The sequence below is a fragment of the Panthera leo genome, chromosome A2 (assembly GCF_018350215.1).
Source record: "Panthera leo isolate Ple1 chromosome A2, P.leo_Ple1_pat1.1, whole genome shotgun sequence".
Classification (NCBI taxonomy): domain Eukaryota; kingdom Metazoa; phylum Chordata; class Mammalia; order Carnivora; family Felidae; genus Panthera; species Panthera leo.
This window is the reverse complement of record NC_056680.1, coordinates 155649798-155667930: the sequence shown is the minus strand read 5'-3', so window position 1 is coordinate 155667930 and position 18133 is coordinate 155649798. Positions and strand designations below refer to the sequence as shown.

At 41.0% G+C, this 18133-nt stretch overlaps 1 protein-coding gene across 1 annotated transcript; it reads right to left on the bottom strand.

The window, feature by feature from the left end:
- Positions 1-10005: 10005 nt before the first annotated feature.
- Positions 10006-17380, bottom strand: LOC122212942 (prolactin induced protein). The gene is made up of 4 exons (XM_042926941.1): positions 17286-17380; positions 15149-15257; positions 10733-10847; positions 10006-10179 (listed from the first exon to the last, which is right to left on the bottom strand). The coding sequence occupies exons 1-4, from the start codon at positions 17378-17380 to the stop codon at positions 10055-10057; spliced, it is 444 nt and encodes a 147-aa protein (XP_042782875.1). The 3' UTR covers positions 10006-10054.
- Positions 17381-18133: the final 753 nt, after the last annotated feature.

Here is an 18133-nt window from a genome sequence, read left to right as displayed (position 1 = left end):
ACAGAGAATTCTAGGCAGGCTCTGAGCTGTCAGCGCAGAGCCCAGTGGGGGTGGGGTGGGGCTTAGGGCTTGAGCTCAGGAACTGTGAGATCATGACCTGAGCTGTAGTTGGATGCTTAACCAACTGAGCCATCCAGGCACCTTGAAACTGAGGTGTTTTAAAGCACAATTTTTAAATTTTAAAATTAAATTTTCTGTACCATTGAGCACTCATAGTTTATTTTGTTTAGTTTCTTTTTCTTTCTGTCCTTTCTTGTGTAGGGATAAATGTCAATGTTTTCCTATTTATGAGTTGTTTTCCAATCATTGTAACTTACTAAAAGTTTTAAAAACTGAAATGTTTTCTGCTCCCTATGTTTAAAACTTGGATTATTGGGGCACCTGGGTGACTCGGTTGAGCGCCTGACTCTTGATATCACCACAGAAAGTGAAACCAAGGATAAGGGGAGGCTACTGTAATCAGAACTGACAGGAACTGTTTACCAAAACGTTCAATATAATTGTGGGAAACTTAGTTAGGTTCATCTATAAAACAGTTTTTCAAAGGTTTGAACATACATGAAGTACGACTAATGAGAAGAAGCGATGGGAGAAAGTGTGTAGTGCCATGCCGAAGTACTTTTTGGTATCCAATAGGAGACACATCATGGAAATTTTGTAGGTCAGTTATTCTGCTTGTATAAGAAAATATTTGCAAAGCTTGTCAGCTACAGCTTCTATTTTGATTGGTAAAGTAGGTCCGCTTCTTTGAATGCTATTTAAATTATGCTTGTACCACAATTCCAATTATCTTTCTGATTCACAGATTTCTTTTTTTATTTAAAATGTTTTAATGTTTATTTTTGAGAGAGAGAGAGAGAGAGCGAGTACAAGTGGGAGAGATGCCGAGAGAGAGGGGGAACAGAGGACCTGAAGTGGGCATTGACAGCCTGATGTGGGGCTCAAATTCACGACCCAACCATGAGATCATGACCTGAGCAGAAGTCGGAGGCTTAACTGATAGCCACCCAGGCATCCTGAGAATATTTGCTTTTAATGTGACACTGTCCTCTACTAAAATTTGTGTTCATATTGTGAACTACCAAACAAATAATTTTTATTTTCAATGTTTACCTTTTTAAATGAGTTTGTAGCACACACCAACATGTCAGCTATTTCATCTTCAAACAGAAAGAACTTCCAAAAGCTTCACTTTTTTACTTCATGAATTGGGTGAACACAATCTATTGTTTGAATTAACCGATGCCTCTATTTGAAAGACTGATAAAACTGTTGTAAAACTAAGGTCATATTACTGGGAATTTTCTTCTGTTAATGGACTCAGCATGAATGGCTTTCAATTCCTTTTTGGTATATGCACAAAAAACATGAAAATGTAGATGTTGGCAGTTTACTTCTTCCTTTTTGATTTGGATACCTTTTATTTCTTGCCTGATTGCTGTGGCTAGGGCTTCCAGTCCTATGTTCAATAGAAGTCGTGAGAGTTGAAAATCTTTGTATCGTTCCTGATCTTAGAGGAAAAACTTGGTTTTTTACTGTTGAGTATGATGTTAGCTGTGGGCTTGTCATGTATGGCTTTTGTTATGTTGAGATACATTCCTTCTAAACCCAATTTGTTGAGTGTTTTTATGATGAAAAATTGTTGAACTTGATCAGATGCTTTTTCTGCATCTATTGAGATGATCATATAATTTTTATCCTTCATTCTGTTAATGTGGCGTACCACCGTGATTGATTTGCCTATGTTGAATTATCTTTGCGTCCCAAGGATAAGTCCATTTGCTTATAGTGTACGATTCTTTTAATAAGTTATTGAATTTGGTTGGCTAGTGTTCTGTTGACGATTTTTGTATCTATGTTCACCAGAGATATTGGCTTATAGTTTTGTTATAGTGTCTTTGGCTTTATTAGACTAATGCTAACCTCACAAAATGAGTTTGAAAGTGTTCCCTCGTCTTCAGTTTTTTTGAAGAGTTTGACAAGGATTGGCATTAATTCTTCTTTATATCATAGAAGCCACCAGTGAAGCCATCTGGTCCTGGGCTTTTATTTGTTTTGATTACTTATTCAATCTCCTTACTTGTTATTGATCCCATTCATATTTTCTATTTATTTATGATTCAGCCTTGATAGATTATATGGTTCTAGGAATTTATCCATTTTCTCCTAGTTTATTCAGGTTGTTGGCATATACTTGTTCATGATAGTCTCTTATGATTCTTTGTATTTCTGTGGTAACAGCTGTAATATCTCCTCATTCATTTCTGATTTTATTTGGTCTCTTTTTCTTAATCTAGCTAAAGGCATTTGACCAAAATGAAAGGTCGTGCTTTACTGAGAGATATGAATGAAATGCACCTTCTACAGAAGTACATTAATGTCATCTTTAGGTCTAGTCTTTTAAAAGTAACAACTAACTTTTTTTTTTTAAATATTTATTTATTTTTGAGAAAGAAAGAGACAGAGGGTGAGTGGGGGAGGGACAGAAAGAGAGGGAGACACAGAATCCAAAGCAGGATCCAGGCTCCGAGGTGTCAGCACAGAGCCGACGCGGGGCTCGAACTCACAGCTGTGAGATCATGACCCAAGCCGAAGTCAGATGTTCAACTGACTGAGCCACCCAGGCAACCCGTTCTTTAGTTTTTTTTTTTTTTTTAATGTTTATTTATTTTTGAGAGAAAGAGACAGCATGAGGAGGGGAGGGGCAGAGAGAGAGGGAGACACAGAATCCGAAGCAGGATCCAGGCTCCAAGCTGTCAGTAGGAAGCCTGACACCGGGCTGGAACCCACAAACCGTGAGATCATGACCCGAGCTGAAGTCAGAGGCTTAACTGACTGAGTCATCCAGGTGCCCAGTAACAACTAACTTTTGAAGTAGACTTAGGTCTAGGGTTTTCATGTGGTCACCAATATTATTGTAGTCTGCACAATAGATGGTAAATGACGACAAGCATATTCATCATCAACTTTCTTGAGAAATAAAAATTGAGTACTTAATTTTTTTATTATCATACATTTTTTTTCTGAGTCCACTTAGGCCAACAGGTTTATCACTAAAGTTCAAATTATAAAGCAAATAAGTAGTTGTAGATTTACACCACACACAAACAAATGCAAAGTACCGTATCAGGAACATTCATTCAGACCACTCTCTACATACTCTATGATAGGACTGGTCAGTCTCTATTTCTTAAACACTTTTCACCTAAGCTATAACTTCTTGCATTCCTCATTGTTCTCACCAACTGGTGACCCACAGGCTTCATGCAAATCTCAAATTTTGCCCTGCTTGTGGGTGGAGCTGGCAAGAATGGCATCTTTTTTGCCTTTTTAGTACCTTCTGAGGCTGGAAGGAGACAGGGGGCCCAAGCCACTCACTAATGAGGGCACCTTGTTTTTGCAGTAAGTTCCCTGGACACTGTCCTTCAAAAGAGTAAGTATTAGACCCACTGGTTTCTGAAATGTGTGGGGAAAAGCCAGCTGGGTTTTTAGTGGAGCATCTCACATACTATTAGAGAAGACCTGGGCAGAAGTTGGAGTACTAAGTGAAAGTGTCAAACCCATCCTGGCATGTTTTAATGCAACTAATTAAAAATTTCAAATATGGGACAAAAGATAAATTGCACAGGGCTCTGGAGCAAAAGGCACGAACTAATATGTTCATAGAGCTCTTGTCTAACTTGAGATGAATTCTTCAACATTATCTTCTAATTTACAAATATTTTATTCATTGGGTCCATTTCAGTTTATTAATTTTTCTTTGCACCTTAAAATGCTTCAGTGAGTATATTTTTCCTTTGCAAGGTTTCTAATTGGTTACTTCTATTTATTTCTCATTGTTTCATTTCTGCCTCTAAAATTTTTTGCCTCTTTTAAGACTGTTCTATTAGTTTAATAGTAGATTGTCATTAGATTTCTTTTTAAAAAATTTTCATTTTCTTGTAGCAAGAATACTTAACATGAGATCAACCTTTTAACAAATTTTTAAATGTACGGTACAGTATTGTTGATTATAGGTACAATCCAGAACTCTTGAACTTACTCATCTTGCTTAACTGAAACTCTAAGCCTGATGATTAGTTTCTTTATGTGTTTGCAGTTTGGCTTTGCAGTTTCATCTTGAACCAGGGGAATCTCTCCTCTCTCCATGATCCCCCACTCCCCATCTAGCATGTGGTGTTTAAGTCACCTTTTCCTGGTCCTCTGATTTCCCAATCCAGAACTACAATTGTTGCCTGGTGTTGATTTTGTTGGTATTGCAGGTGCTTTGGTTCTGTGATTTGTGGCCATTTCTAATGTGTATATTTTGGGTAACCATTTGGCTGCTGGTTGCATGTAGTTTTCCTTCAAGATGATATCTCCTTTTTAACCCTCACCCCATTTTGGACCCTAACACTGGACAAAAAGTTTAATGTTTTATTTCGATTTTGTTGTTAGGTCCCATTAAAATATGACCTTAGCTAAAGTGGCTATACCAAAAGAGATATATCAAAATGTTTTAGAACCATTTTATGCCATTGCTATCTGGTGTGATATAACAGTGTTCTTTTTCTTCCCTTCCTTTCTGTGGGAGTTGCTGTTGGTGCTACAGATGTATTTCCTCAGCAATCACTGTTTTGTTTTTTTTTTTAATTTGAGAGAGAGAGAGAGAGAGAGAGAGAGAGAGAGAGGGAGAGGCAGAGTAAGAGAGAGAGAATCTTTTTTTAAAATCTTTTTAAATTTTTATTTATTTTTGAGAGAGAGAGGGAGAGACAGAGCACAAGTGGGGGAGGGGCAGAGAGAGAGGGAGACACAGAATCCGAAGCAAGAGAGAGAGAGAGAGAGAGAGAGAGAATATCTTATGCAGGCCCCAAGCTCAGTGCAGAGCCCAATGCGGGGCTTGATCCCACGACCCTGGGAACATGAGCCAATTTGACAATAAATTATATTTAAAAAAATGAAATTAATAAAAGAAAAAAAAAGACAGTCAACTGACTGAGCCACCCAGGTGCCCCAGCAATCACTATTCTTAAACACCCGGAAAAATTCATCTTAGTTTGTGTTCCCTTAGGGGCAGACTTTGAGGCAAAGATTTGAATGGAAGTGTTTTTTGGTTTTTTGAAAAATTTAGGAAACATGCGCAGGAGAGTGTGTGTGTTGATATGCTCAGGGGAACATAATAAATAAAGGGTACATTATTAAGCCAAGTTGTCAGAGTGGAAGACAAGCTTAATCCTGAGGGAGATCTCTGGCAGACGGTTAAAACGCATGCCTCATAAGTATTACACTCCAGAGACGTAATAACTTGGGTATATCCATGCCAATTTCCATGTCATGGGTTGAGGGTTGCTCCTCAAGGTTTTTGGTGCTCCCATCCCCACGCTGCTTTTCCAACCTGCCATGTGTGTGGACAGAGTGGTCTTCCATATTTCTGAAAGAAGACCACCAGCAAAGAGATACAGATCACGATATTGTGATTTATAAGAAACATATATTTGGCCATTTGGATGACCAAAATATATTTCTAATATATATTTTGTCTTTGTCCATCCACTATTTCTGGCTCACAGCTCCTCAAACCTTTGGAATTTCTTGTGATGAGAGTGATAAAGGTCTTTTATTAGGTTAATGAGGTGATGTTTGGAAAGCCTCTAAGGATGGGGGGCTGGTAGCCAGGAGAACTGAAACCTTGTGATTGGGAGGTTGGAACTTTTAGCTTCCCTCTTTCCTCCCGTCTCTAGGTGGGGAGAGAGGCCCTTAATCACTAATGGCCAATGATTTAATGAACCATGACTATGTAGTGAAGCTTCCATAAAAACCCACAAGGACAGGGTTTGGAGATCTTCCAGGCTGGTGAACATGTAGAGGTTCTGGGAGAGAGGCACTCCGGAGAGGGCATGGAAGTTCCGTGCCCCTTCTCGCATACCTTGCCTTCCACACCTCTAACATCTGGACGTTCATCTCTATCCTTTAACGTATGCTCTTATAATAAACGGTAAAGTATAAGTAAAGTGTTTTCCTGAGTTCTGTGAGCTGCTCTAGCAAATTAATTGAACCTGAGAAGGGGGTCATGGGGGATTTCTGACTTACAGCTGCTTGCTTAGGAGCCCAGGTGACAACCTGAACTTGTGACTGCATCTGAAGTGGAGGGGGCAGCCTTGTTGGGACTGGTCACTTGACGTATGGGCTTCGATGCTATTTCTGGGTAGATAGTGTCAGAATTAAGTTGAATTGTAGAGCACCCAGCCGGTGTTACAGAGAATTTCTTGGTGGGGGGAATCCCCCTCTCCACATTTGGTGACTAGAAGTGTTCTGTGTGAGTGTGGTAGTAGTGTAGAAGTAAAGAAGACATACAGGAGGAAAACACAGTAGGGAAAATCTGTTTTTTTCCTATGTAGGTGAAAAATCGAGTTTTTCCAACACATAAATAATGGCTGGTGAAGTTGTTCAGAGCACACAGAAATAAAGTCTGAGGGATAGGGACAAGACAGGTAAATGTAAGGCTTTTTGCTTCAGACACCTGCAACTTCATCCTTGGAGTATCTCTTGAAACACATGGCATCGGGGCGCCTGGGTGGCGCAGTCGGTTAAGCGTCCGACTTCAGCCAGGTCACGATCTCGCGGTCCGTGAGTTCGAGCCCCGCGTCAGGCTCTGGGCTGATGGCTCGGAGCCTGGAGCCTGTTTCCGATTCTGTGTCTCCCTCTCTCTCTGCCCCTCCCCCGTTCATGCTCTGTCTCTCTCTGTCCCAAAAATAAATAAAAAATGTTGGAAAAAAAAAAAAATTAAAAAAAAAAAAAAAAAAAAAAAAAAAAAAAAAGAAACACATGGCATCGTGTGCCTGGGAGTCAATCCTCTGGGAAAACAGCTACCAAACAATAATGGAGGGGAGCCAATGGAAAAATACCCCAACTCCTTCAAGGGGGACAACCTCAGAGATTCCAGAATACTTGGGTTCCAACTATCCACAGTGGAAACCCATCATTAGCTCTTCTTTTTCATGTATTTCCCGACTGAAAGTGGGATTCCAGAGTTGAATCAGTCCATATACTATAGAGTCACAAAGACTCCACTGCAGGTATTAAGTGAGGTGGGGGATAGCTCCCAGCACACTGTAGTAACAGGATATTTAGACTTTAGGGGCACCTGGGTGGCTCAGTCGGTTGAGCGTCTGACTTCAGCTCAGGTCATGATCTCATGGTCTGTGGGTTCAAGCCTCGTGTTGGGCACCTGTGTTGACAGCTCAGAGCCTGGAGCCTGCTTTGGATTCTGTGTCTCCCTCTTCCTCTGCCCCTGCCCCACTTGCACTCTGTCCCTCTCTCAAAAATAAATAATCAACATTAAAAAAATATTTAGACTTTAACTTTTGATAAATTGAGATGGGATGTAGGTCATGTTTGAATAATATGTGGATAAGAGTAATGATAAGGGTTGTGGCATTGGATACCTGGAGCTCTTGGCCTAGAAAAAAACCCAGAAGAAACAACAAGGTCAGGCAGGTCAATGACCAACTCAGGATTGGTGTCAACATGAGAAAGTCTTTAGTGCAGCATAAAGACATCCTCTTCTTTTGCAATTTTCAGCATACTTAATGAAAATCAGCTGTGCTCACTTTCAACAATAGCTAAGTTATGGAAAAAGCCAAATGTCCATCAACTGATGAATGGATAAAGAGGATGTGGTTTAAATATACAATGGAATACTACTTAGCAATAAGAAAGAATGAAATCATGCCATTTGCAGGAAAGTGGATGGAACTGGAAGGTATTATGCTGAGTCAAATAAGTCAGTCAGAGAAAGACAGATATCATATGTTTTTACTCACATGTGAATATTGAGAAACTTAACAGAAGACCATGGGGGAAGGGAAGGGGAAGAATAGTTACAGAGAAGGAGGGAGGCAAAAACTGAGGGTTGATGGTGGGGGGGCGGGGGAGAGGGGAACATGGGTGATGGGCATTGAGGAGGGCACTTGTTGGGATGAGCACTGGGTGCTGTATGTAAGCAATGAACCATGGGAATCTACCCCTAAAACCAAGAGCACACTTTACACACTGTATGTTAGCCAATTTGACAATAAATTAGTTAAAAAAAAAAAAAAAAAGAAAATCAGCTGTACTGAGAATCAGGCTCGCGATTTCACTGCAATGGTGGCAGGTTTAAAAAGGACTGATTTACAACACTAGCAAGATTCCTATGATAAAGTCAGGACCCTCATAAGGAATAAACAGATTCTGAGACTTGGGATAGAGAGTTTATGTAGATACAAATGAAAACATTGATCTCAAGATAAGTCTGAACCTCTGAACTTTGTTAGAAAAGAGCAAAATTTTTTTACCTAGAGACCATGTACCTAACATGGATGTTTTGTCTTGAAATCTGCCCCACCTCCATTTGCATGATAAATGCTTTTTCATCCCTTCACTTTCAATGTGCATGTGTCTTTAGATCTGAAATAAGTCTCTTGTAGGCAGCATATACAAGGGTCTTGCTTTTTTATTCATTGTATCTCCCTGTGTTCTTTGATTGGAGTTTAAATGGAGTGTTTAGTCTATTTATATTCAAGGTGGTTATTGATAGGTATATACTAATTGCCATTTTGTTAGTTGTTTTATGGTTGTTTTTGTAGTTCTTCTCTATTCTTTTCTATTGCTGTCTTCTCTCATGGTTTGCTGGCTTTCTTTAGTTTCTTGGATTCCTTTCTCTTTATTTTTGGCATATCTATTACCAAGTTTTGATTTGTAGTTACTATTAGGTTTATATATAACATATTATGCACATAGCAGTCTATAAAGTTTATGGTTGTTTAAGTGTAAAACCATTCTAAAAACACTAAATTGTCATTCCTTACATTTTAGGTGTATGGTGGCATACTTTACATCCTTTTATTTTGTGATTCCCTTGACTGATTTTTATAGATATACTTAATTTCACTGCTTTTTTTCTTTCTATTTTCCTCATTCTTGCTTATGGTCTTTCCTTTCCACTTAAAAAGTCCCCTTTAACATTTCTCGTAGGTTTAATGGTCATGAATTCCTTTAACTTTTGTTTGTCTAGGAATTCTTAGCCCTCTTCCTATTCTGAATGATAGCCTTGCTGGATAGAGTATTCTTGGCTACAGGTTTTTTTCCTTTTAGCACTTTGAATATATCATGGCGCTCCCTTCTTGCCTGCGGGGTGCTGAAAACTCAGCTGATAGCCTGATGGGGTTTATCTTGTACGTAACTGTTTTTCTTTTTTCTTACTGCTTTTAAACTTCTCTGTTTATCACTACTTTGGTCATTTTAGTTACTATGTGTCTTTGTGTGGACCTTATTGGGGTGATTTTGTTGGGGGCTCTTCATGCCTCCTGGATCTGAAGACATACCCTTTGGTAAAACAGGAAGGAATGTGCTATTGGGAGGGTGGGACCCTGGAATCGTCTAACAGACAAACAAAAAATCCCTTGACGGCTGCTTTGTCAGATGTGGTATCTTTACAAGAATAGATGAGCATAGTCTCTGACACTTGCTCTGTGGCTATTGATATGATAAATGCCCCCCCCCCTTTTTTTTTTCATCAGGAAAAATCAATGAGAAAGAAAAGATCAAGAGTAGTTTATGTTTGTCTGGCTGGGCAGGCATTCATACACATTCACATTTTTACCCTGGTGCTGTGTTAACCAGCTGTGCCTAATGGCCCCATTGACCCTCATTTCCCACAAACATTTGGCATTCCCTAGCTTTCTGAGTTTTTCCCTACAGTAAGGAAGCACAGGGCATGGGTACAGGGAAGGGGCATCATATTTGGGAGCCCAGGGAATTTCTGATTCTGTGACCTGTCTCTATTTCTTCATCTCTCCCTCTTCATACCAATGGACAATGAGAAACCATAAACTCTCTTCAGTAACAGTTCTTTGAAAGAACAAAGTTCCAGATATTCTGGGTGCTCCGAGGCTCCTCTGGGACAGATTTGGAAGGGAAGACACAGAAAACAGAGAAGCTTATGAGAAGTTTATTTTACAGACCACAACAGATACTCCAGCCCAATTTCTGTAGAGGAACCATCCTCGGGGGCAGACAAGGGCTTCCACCAAGATCAGCCTACGGTTATGGTCCCAATGGTATAAATATATTTTTGTCCCAAGGGCACCACTGCCTCATTGTTGGGGCAGATATCTAGTTGTGCAGTAATTTGGGCCACTGCTGCTATCTTTGCAGTTTCTGAAAGAGACAAGGACAAAGATCTTCTCTGATAACACTGTAACCTCCAGTTTTCTGGCTTTTTTTACTAGTTTCAGGAACCTCTCTATTGGGACCCAGTTTCCCCCCAGTCATCTGCAAATATATCTCCCTTGTTAGCTTTTCTCATACAACCCCTCACCTTTCAGACCCGGGCATAGTCCCCATCCACTCTCCCTTTTCCTTCCCTCCTTTCCCTCCACCCTTCTGCCCTGACATTCTGTTTCATATCTGGAGTAACATTTCTCTTTATGATTTCCCTACCCTAGTAGATAGTTCTTCACTTGGATGACCCCTATGCTTACTATTTTTTAAAAAATTTTAATGTTCATTTATTTTTGAGAGAGAGACAGAGCATGAGTAGGGGAGGAACAGAGAGAGACGGAGACACAGAATCCAAAGCAGGGTCCAGGCTCTGAGCTGTCAGCACAGAGCCTGATGCGGGGCTTGAACCCACAAACAGTGAGATCCTGACCTGAGCCCAAGTCGGACACTCAAGTGACTGAGCCACCCAGGTGCCCCACCCTATACTTACCATTGATGTGAAAGTCCCAGTAGAAATTTCTTGGAGCATTCTTACAGAGGCAGGTGGTGAAACGATAGTTAAAAGGACCTTGGATTGTAATGTTGCTTCTGAGGTAAGATGTAATCTGGGGAGGAAGAAGTGGGCAGAGAGGACCCAGTGTTAGTCTGGGGAGTGGGAAAGGGAAAGAAAGACAAGAGAGCATGAAAGAGGAAAAGGAGGAGGCAGAAGAGGAGGAGGAGGAGGAGGAGAACATCTTTCATGCACAAAGAGCAGGGACAGATGTAGACCAGAAGCACTGGGGAGTCCTCTTTTGTCTATCATTTTCAGGAGCTAAAGCCTAGGTTAGAAGGTTTTCTGGCAACATGTCCTGCTTTAGTGCTGTGGGTCTGGGCTCCGAAGGGAAGAGGTAAGTGAATTGACAGGGCAAGGAGAACTCACTCTGAGGCAGCCTTCATCTGAGGAGCAGGCTTGCTGTGGTTTCCTGGCTAGGGCTTTCAGGAATGGCCTGCTACCACAGCTTGGATCTTGGGTGTGGAGGCCAAAACCGGACCTTGCTCCTGGAACTATGCTCCTCCCAACTCTGTGACCTTTGATGATTGGAGTGACATCTCTCAGTCTCTCTTTCCTCAGTTGTGAGAGGAAAACAGTCACCTACCAGACTTGGCTGTTAGATAAATGGATGAAATCTTGAAGGTAAATTTCCTTTTTCCTTTTTTAACTTGAGAGGGCTTTGCAACTTGATATATAAGTTTCAGCAGCGTCAGGAAGCTTTTGTCTGGTTAGTGTTCAGCAAGGGGTGTTACCCTGGAGTCCATGGACCCAGGGGGTCTGTGGATAGAATTCACTGAGTCTGTGAACTCAGATGGAAAGAAATTGTATCTTTATTTTATTAACCTCTCACTGAAATTGAACATTTCGTCCCACTATGTCATCAATGATCCTTAGTGGCATTTGCAGTGTGTGTGATTTTATCACGAAGGGAAACAGATGTGTTCATACCATTTTACAGGTTTATATATCTCAAACTATTATCTGAATCCATCACTACCTTGAACACAGGGACATTATATCACGGGGTTGCATGGTCATGGCTGGGGCCATCTGCCCATCTCCTGAAGCTTGCCCAGGTAACTGGAAACTGTGCACTAAAATAGCTTGTCAGCTCTAAATGGTGAACTCCAGCTTTCTCCCCATTGGAATTTTACTCAGAATATTTTGGAGATCCTGGCATTTCTTTCAAGAAACAAACTCTTGCTGGGGGTTTATATCTGATGACATTTACAACAGTTTATCCTAATGAGTCAGAATTTTCAACACTTGAATATTCAAAACAAAAAGTCAGAGGCCACTGGAATTCACTTGTCAAAACCAATGTACAGTTGGAGCTACTTATTCAGGCTGAGCAACAAGAACCGTTATGTAGATCATCTTTATAAGATAAATTTTAACTTGTCTATATTTTAAATGTATTGCCTTTTTAGCTAATATGTCAATAAAGTAATATAAACAGTACCGTGTCAAAAGTTTATTTTTAATAATCATTATCACTTGTTTTTCAATATGGTAGTTTTCCTGTGTAGTCCAATGCATTTTATTTACACATTTATTTATTTATTATTTTTTTTGAGAGAGAGAGAGAGAGAGAGAGAGAGAGAGAGAGCAAGCGCACCAGCCAGGGAGAGGGGCAAGAGGAGAGAGAGAAATAATCCCAAGCAGGCTCCACACTCAGCATGGAGCCCCATACAGGGCTCAATTCCACGACCCCAGGACTGCAACCTGAGCTAATGTCTATAATCAGATGCTCAACTGACTGAGCCAAACCAAGTGCCCCTATTCACACATTTAAAAGTAATTTCCTCATAAGCATTCCCTAGACTTCAAGAGATCAACAAAATGGTCCATGCCACAAATGTTTAATTTTTTTTTATGTTTATTCAGTTTTTGAGAGAGAGAAAGACAGACAGAGAGAGAGAGAGTGAGAGAGAGAGGGGGGCAGTGTGAGTGGGGAGGGGCAGAGAGGGAGACAGAATCCGAAGCAGGCTCCAGGCTCTGAGCTGTCAGCACAGAGCCCCACGTGAGGCTCAAACCCATGATGAGATCATGACCTGAGCTGAAGTCCGACACTTAACTGACTGAGCCACCCAGGCACTCCCATACCACAAATGTTTAAGCAAAGCACTATGGTTTGCTACAAGTTCTCTTCAACCTTAAAAGATTATACAATCTTTATATTCATGATTGAGGGTATAATCTATTTTAATTTTAAATTTGTGATCCTAATACCTCACTTGATCAAAAATTTACTTGCAAAACATTATAATTGTTAGAAAATGAAGATTAGGTATTAGAATCTTCACACATAAAAATTATATTTTCCTAAATTAAAAAAAATCTGAAGATGTTTCTGTAGCCAGACATTTTTTTATATTGGAAGCTACAAATAAAAATTGGTTGACCAGAACTAACAAAATTCTTTCTAATTTGCAATGTATTCTATGAGATTCCTTGTACTTGGGTAGGTTTTAAAAAGATTGCCTAGGTGGCTCAGTTGGTTGAGCATCCGACTTTGGCTCAGGTCATGATCTCTTGGTTCCTGAGTTCGAGCCCTGTGTGAGGCTCTGTGGTGACAGCCCAGAGCCTGGAGCCTGCTTTGGATTCTGGGTCTCCCTCTCTCTCTGTCCTTCCCCCACTTGCACTCTCTCTCTCTGAAAAATGAATAAACATTAAAAATTATTTTAAAAAATTGTTCTTTTATTATTTTATTTATTATTTTTTTAATATGAAATTTATTGTCAAATTGGTTTCCATACAACACCCAATGCTCATCCCAACAGGTGCCCTCCTCAATGCCCATCACCCACTTTCCCCTCCCCCCACTCCTCAGTTTATTCTCAGTTTTTAAGAGTCTCTTAATGTTTGTCTCCTTCCCTCTCTGTAACGTTTTTCCCCCTCCCTCTCCCCCATGGTCTTCTGTTAAGTTTCTCAGGATCCACATAAGAGTGAAAACATATGGTATCTGTCTTTCTCTGTATGTATTAGCATTGTTCTTAAAACATAGTCCTATGAATCACAGTAGCACAAAATTATTTCACGTGTGATTTTGTTGATTAAGCACATTTTTTTACACCTATCACTTTTTCAGGGGTGGAAACCGACTTTCATTATCTATCATTACCAGGAACTACCATTATCACAAGACCTTTATGCACACATTCTCATTCTTTTTGTCATCAGTCGTTATGATAAACAAAACACAAAATTGAGAAATTATGATGTGGCCTCCCTCCCACCCCCAGCTAACATGCAGTATTCACATTCTTGGACTGTGAACAGACAAATTTGACAAAGCAGCCATTTTGTTCTTTGCTCAGTGATCAGAAATCTTTCTCTTACAGATATGGGGCCATTTCTAGAATATATTTTAAGGAATAACAATTCTCATACTTCCAATTCTGTTTTCTTTTTAATCATTGTACTTAAATCTAATTTGAGTTAGGAAACTCATGTATGCGCTGCCTGAGAGAGTGTACTTCTAGAAGGAGGCAGGGGAGAAACGCCTGGGTTTTGGCCATAGAACAGAGGTAGCTAACAAGGGGCAGATTGCGTGTGGGGGACAACACGAGAGGAGACTGCTGGTAGGGAAGAGAAGGACACACTCTTCCCTGGGGAGAAGCCCTAAACCTGCATGGGTCCCTTCTCCTTGTGGCCCAGAGCAGCTGGTGATAAGGCACAGGTGAGACTTATGCTCATTTCCATTTGAAAACCTCTGATGTAATAAAGGGATTGGACCTCCCTCCCACAACTGCGAATTGGAGAAAGGGGAGAAGACAGCGTGGGCTCCTTGTTGGGGAGAGGAGGCTGGAACAGGAGTGAACTTCTGACGATAGAGCAAAAGGGCAGAGGGAGGGGGGTCAACGCAGCTTTTGCTCAGAGTTCACTGCCAAGGAGCAAATCTTATCCCTTGTGTTCTGTGCAACATATCTCTTCTGCCCACCTGCCTCAATGCACTGGATGGGGTTGCAGTTTTCCTTGTGAGAACCCCCTATCCCCACCTCTCCTCTTAAACAACCATCTTCCGGACCTTGGAGGAACTCTTACCACTTCTCTCCCAGCTCATAAGCTTTTCCTCTCTTCTCCCTCTTAGCTGTGTTTTTCTTCACTACCCATTCCTTCTTTCCTTCTCTTCCTTCCTACACCTCAGGATCGGATTCCTTTATCTGTAAAATGAGAATAGTAATCTGCCCCGAGGTCTGATGATTGTTCTGAGGATCAAGTATATATGAGAATTGGGAGCATGAGGATTGCAGTTCATCATATTATTAAGTATAATGCATGATATTAAAGGGAGAGATTAATCTAATTGTATTCATAACTAAGGAGTCAGATTTGTCTTGAGTTTACCCCCTACTCCAGGCCTCTACTTACCACCATACATTCTAGCAATTCTGTTTTAACATTCATCTTCACAGTGATTTCTTCACTTGCGTTTGCTCTGCGGGGCATCTGTACCTCCATTTTTATCACTTTTCGACCGCTTTGGGGAACAGGGAAGGAGGGTAGAGATCAGAGATCTGTCCCGTGCACGAGAGGAGCACACAATGAGCAGAGCGTAAGCAACAGGGAAGGTGTAAAGCAAAGGGGATAATGAGAGCTGAATCAATTGCTGAGCGTCAGAACCCCTGGACTTTTTTTAATTTTTATTTTTTAATTTACATCCAAGTTACTTAGCATATAGTGCAATAATGAAGAACCCCTGGAAATTTTTGATCCTTGTTTGCTTTGGTTGTTTTCTACAAGACTTTGTTTTGTTTAATATAGCAGCTTTGATGCTTTATTTAAAATTGAGCATTGTCTTTCTTTCCACTGACAAAAAATGAATTTAAAAAAAAGGAATAAAAGTATAATATTACATGTTATTTCTTAATAAAATCCTTCGGGTTCTGTTGACTGTCCACTAATGTGGGGTGGGGGAGGCTCAAGTCATCATTACTAGAAAATTCCATGTAGACAGAATCGTGTTAAACCAAAAACATCTCAATGCACTGGAGGAATTTTTAGAGTCATCCTTGAGATCATCCTTCTTTGATTCCTGGTGGGGCCTAGGTATTTGTATTTCTTTAGCACTGCAGAGAATTTGGACATATGGCCATGTTTGAGGCCTTTATATGCCACCCTACTTTTAAGCCACATATCACAATCTGATGGGAAAAGGAAATGGAAGCAGAGAGAAGTCAAGGATTTCTTCATCAGGGAGACCTGGGTTCAAGACTAGGAGAGTTACTTTCTTTCTCCCAGAAACTCCTGGCTGAACTCCTTGGTATTGGTGGGACAGGAGGGAATTTACGGTTTTGGCTACAATGCTTCACAGTCCCATTTTCCTATGGTAAATCATCTCATATTTTGGAGATATTGCATTTCTTGTGCCAGTTGCTCTAGTGCTCAGTGTACAGGAATTCCAAAATTCCTCCAAAATTCCTCTCATTTGTAAATGAATTTAGGAGTGATAAGATGACCAGCTTAGCTAGAGTGAGTGATCAGATCAGCTTGCCCAGGAGTGAGGAGCTTCCTGGGATGACAGCCTTTTAGTGCTAACACTGAGAAATTTCTGGGCAGACAGGGATTCTGATCACCCTAATTAGTGCAGCTTATTTCACCAACTTGCTGCCCCCTAAAGGGCTACATGGGGTGATATCTGTGTCTGAACCTGTCCCCATTCAAAATTTCTTAGGACATTGGGCTCCATTCTACCAACTTGTCAAAACTCTGAATGTTTTACTCCAGGACAGGACATCTGGTTGTGCCACAGAGGGTACCATCAGAATCACAGTCCCAAAACCCAGCATTCAAAACCCTGTTCTTGTTGAGAAAACCCCCTAGATTTGCTGAGTGTCCCTGCTTCTCCCAGACCCTGGCTCCATTTCCTACTTCATTTCCCCCAATTTTCCTGCTTCCTTCAAATATGTACCCTCAATAATTTGGCTTCTGAGCCTGTGTTCCCAGGTCCTAGTGTAGGTGGTGGGTGAGTGTGTACTTGCTTTTGTCTTTGAGCTTCAGAATAGGAAGAATGTCTAAGCTGTTTGGCTGGCTCAACCTTGGACCATGGGGTCAAGGATCAGTGATCAGAGCCTCTGATCCTTTAGTGAGTCCTACCAACATTGCTTAAAGCTATCGCTAGAACTCACAGACTTGCTAAACCTGCTGTTCTAGGAGGCAAGGTGTGAGAATGTAAAGCTTACTGACCAGAAATCTGACAAAGGTGTAGACTATGGACAGGATGTGGATGAGAGCCCTAGAGCAAGACTGATTGTTACTTATAGCCTATATGCACACTGGGAGACTTATTTCCATGAACAACCTAGAAGAACCCAGTGGAAATATGAGTATAGTTTATGAGACTTCCTAAGAGGAGAGAAGTGGAACTTGAAATGGGGTTTAGGAGAGTCTCTGGGACCAGAGTTCTGGAAAGTTGAAAAGTTTTCAGGAAAGGATATAGAGATTTTCAGGCTAAGATAAGATCCTTCCCTGAAAGGATTTTTGTGAGGAAGAGAAAGGCTTGGCTCACGTGTTTTCCTGAGCTTTGTTGGTCCCCAGCTGCAGACAGAGAACCAGGAGCAGGGCAGCAGAGCTGGCTCTGAACAGGAGCTGGAGAAAGTGCATGGTGGAGGAGACAGAATGTGACGTCTTAGAGAACACAGTCCCAGGTGCCCAGCATCCTCCTTATATGCAGATCAAGCAAGTGAGAGAGCTGCCAAGCGGATCCCTGTGGTCAACTACCCAAATACCCTTCCCACTCATGATCTTTCCTTGTTGAGCTGAAGTTTGTTTTCCTATGGAAAAAGTCAACATTCGTCTACAGTGTTAGTGTCTGAGAAAAGAGATTATCCTTCCTCGTTTACTTGGTATGTCAGAATTTCACAGAGTGTCCAGGACCTCAAAAGACCTCAAAAGCTCTTCCCTCTTATGCAAATGTTTTCTTTTCCCTCATAATCATATGCGTGCTGTATGTAGCTTTAGCTACAGTCTGCTCCCCTAGTCTCTAGAGGCAGAGCCCAGCTGTGGGTAGCAGGTTTCAGATCACAGCTGTAGGAAACTTTTGCTATCCCCTTATGGTAAGTTCAAGAGGAGATGTTCTTCAAAAAATTTTGTAGGGCTGCTAGGGTGATTAGGATTCTCCTAGGGGTTACCACCAATCATAAGAGAGGAGAAAACTAGAGGTGGGCTGCTCTGGATGATGGGGAATTAAGGCCATATAACTGGGTGACATGAAGATGTGTGTGATTGTTGAGTCCTTAATTTCAGAGACTGTAACACACACACACACACACACACACACACATACTCTATTGGTTCTATTTGAGAATCCTAATACAGCTGGTGTTTGGGAAAGGGCAATAAATGTTGAAAGGGTTG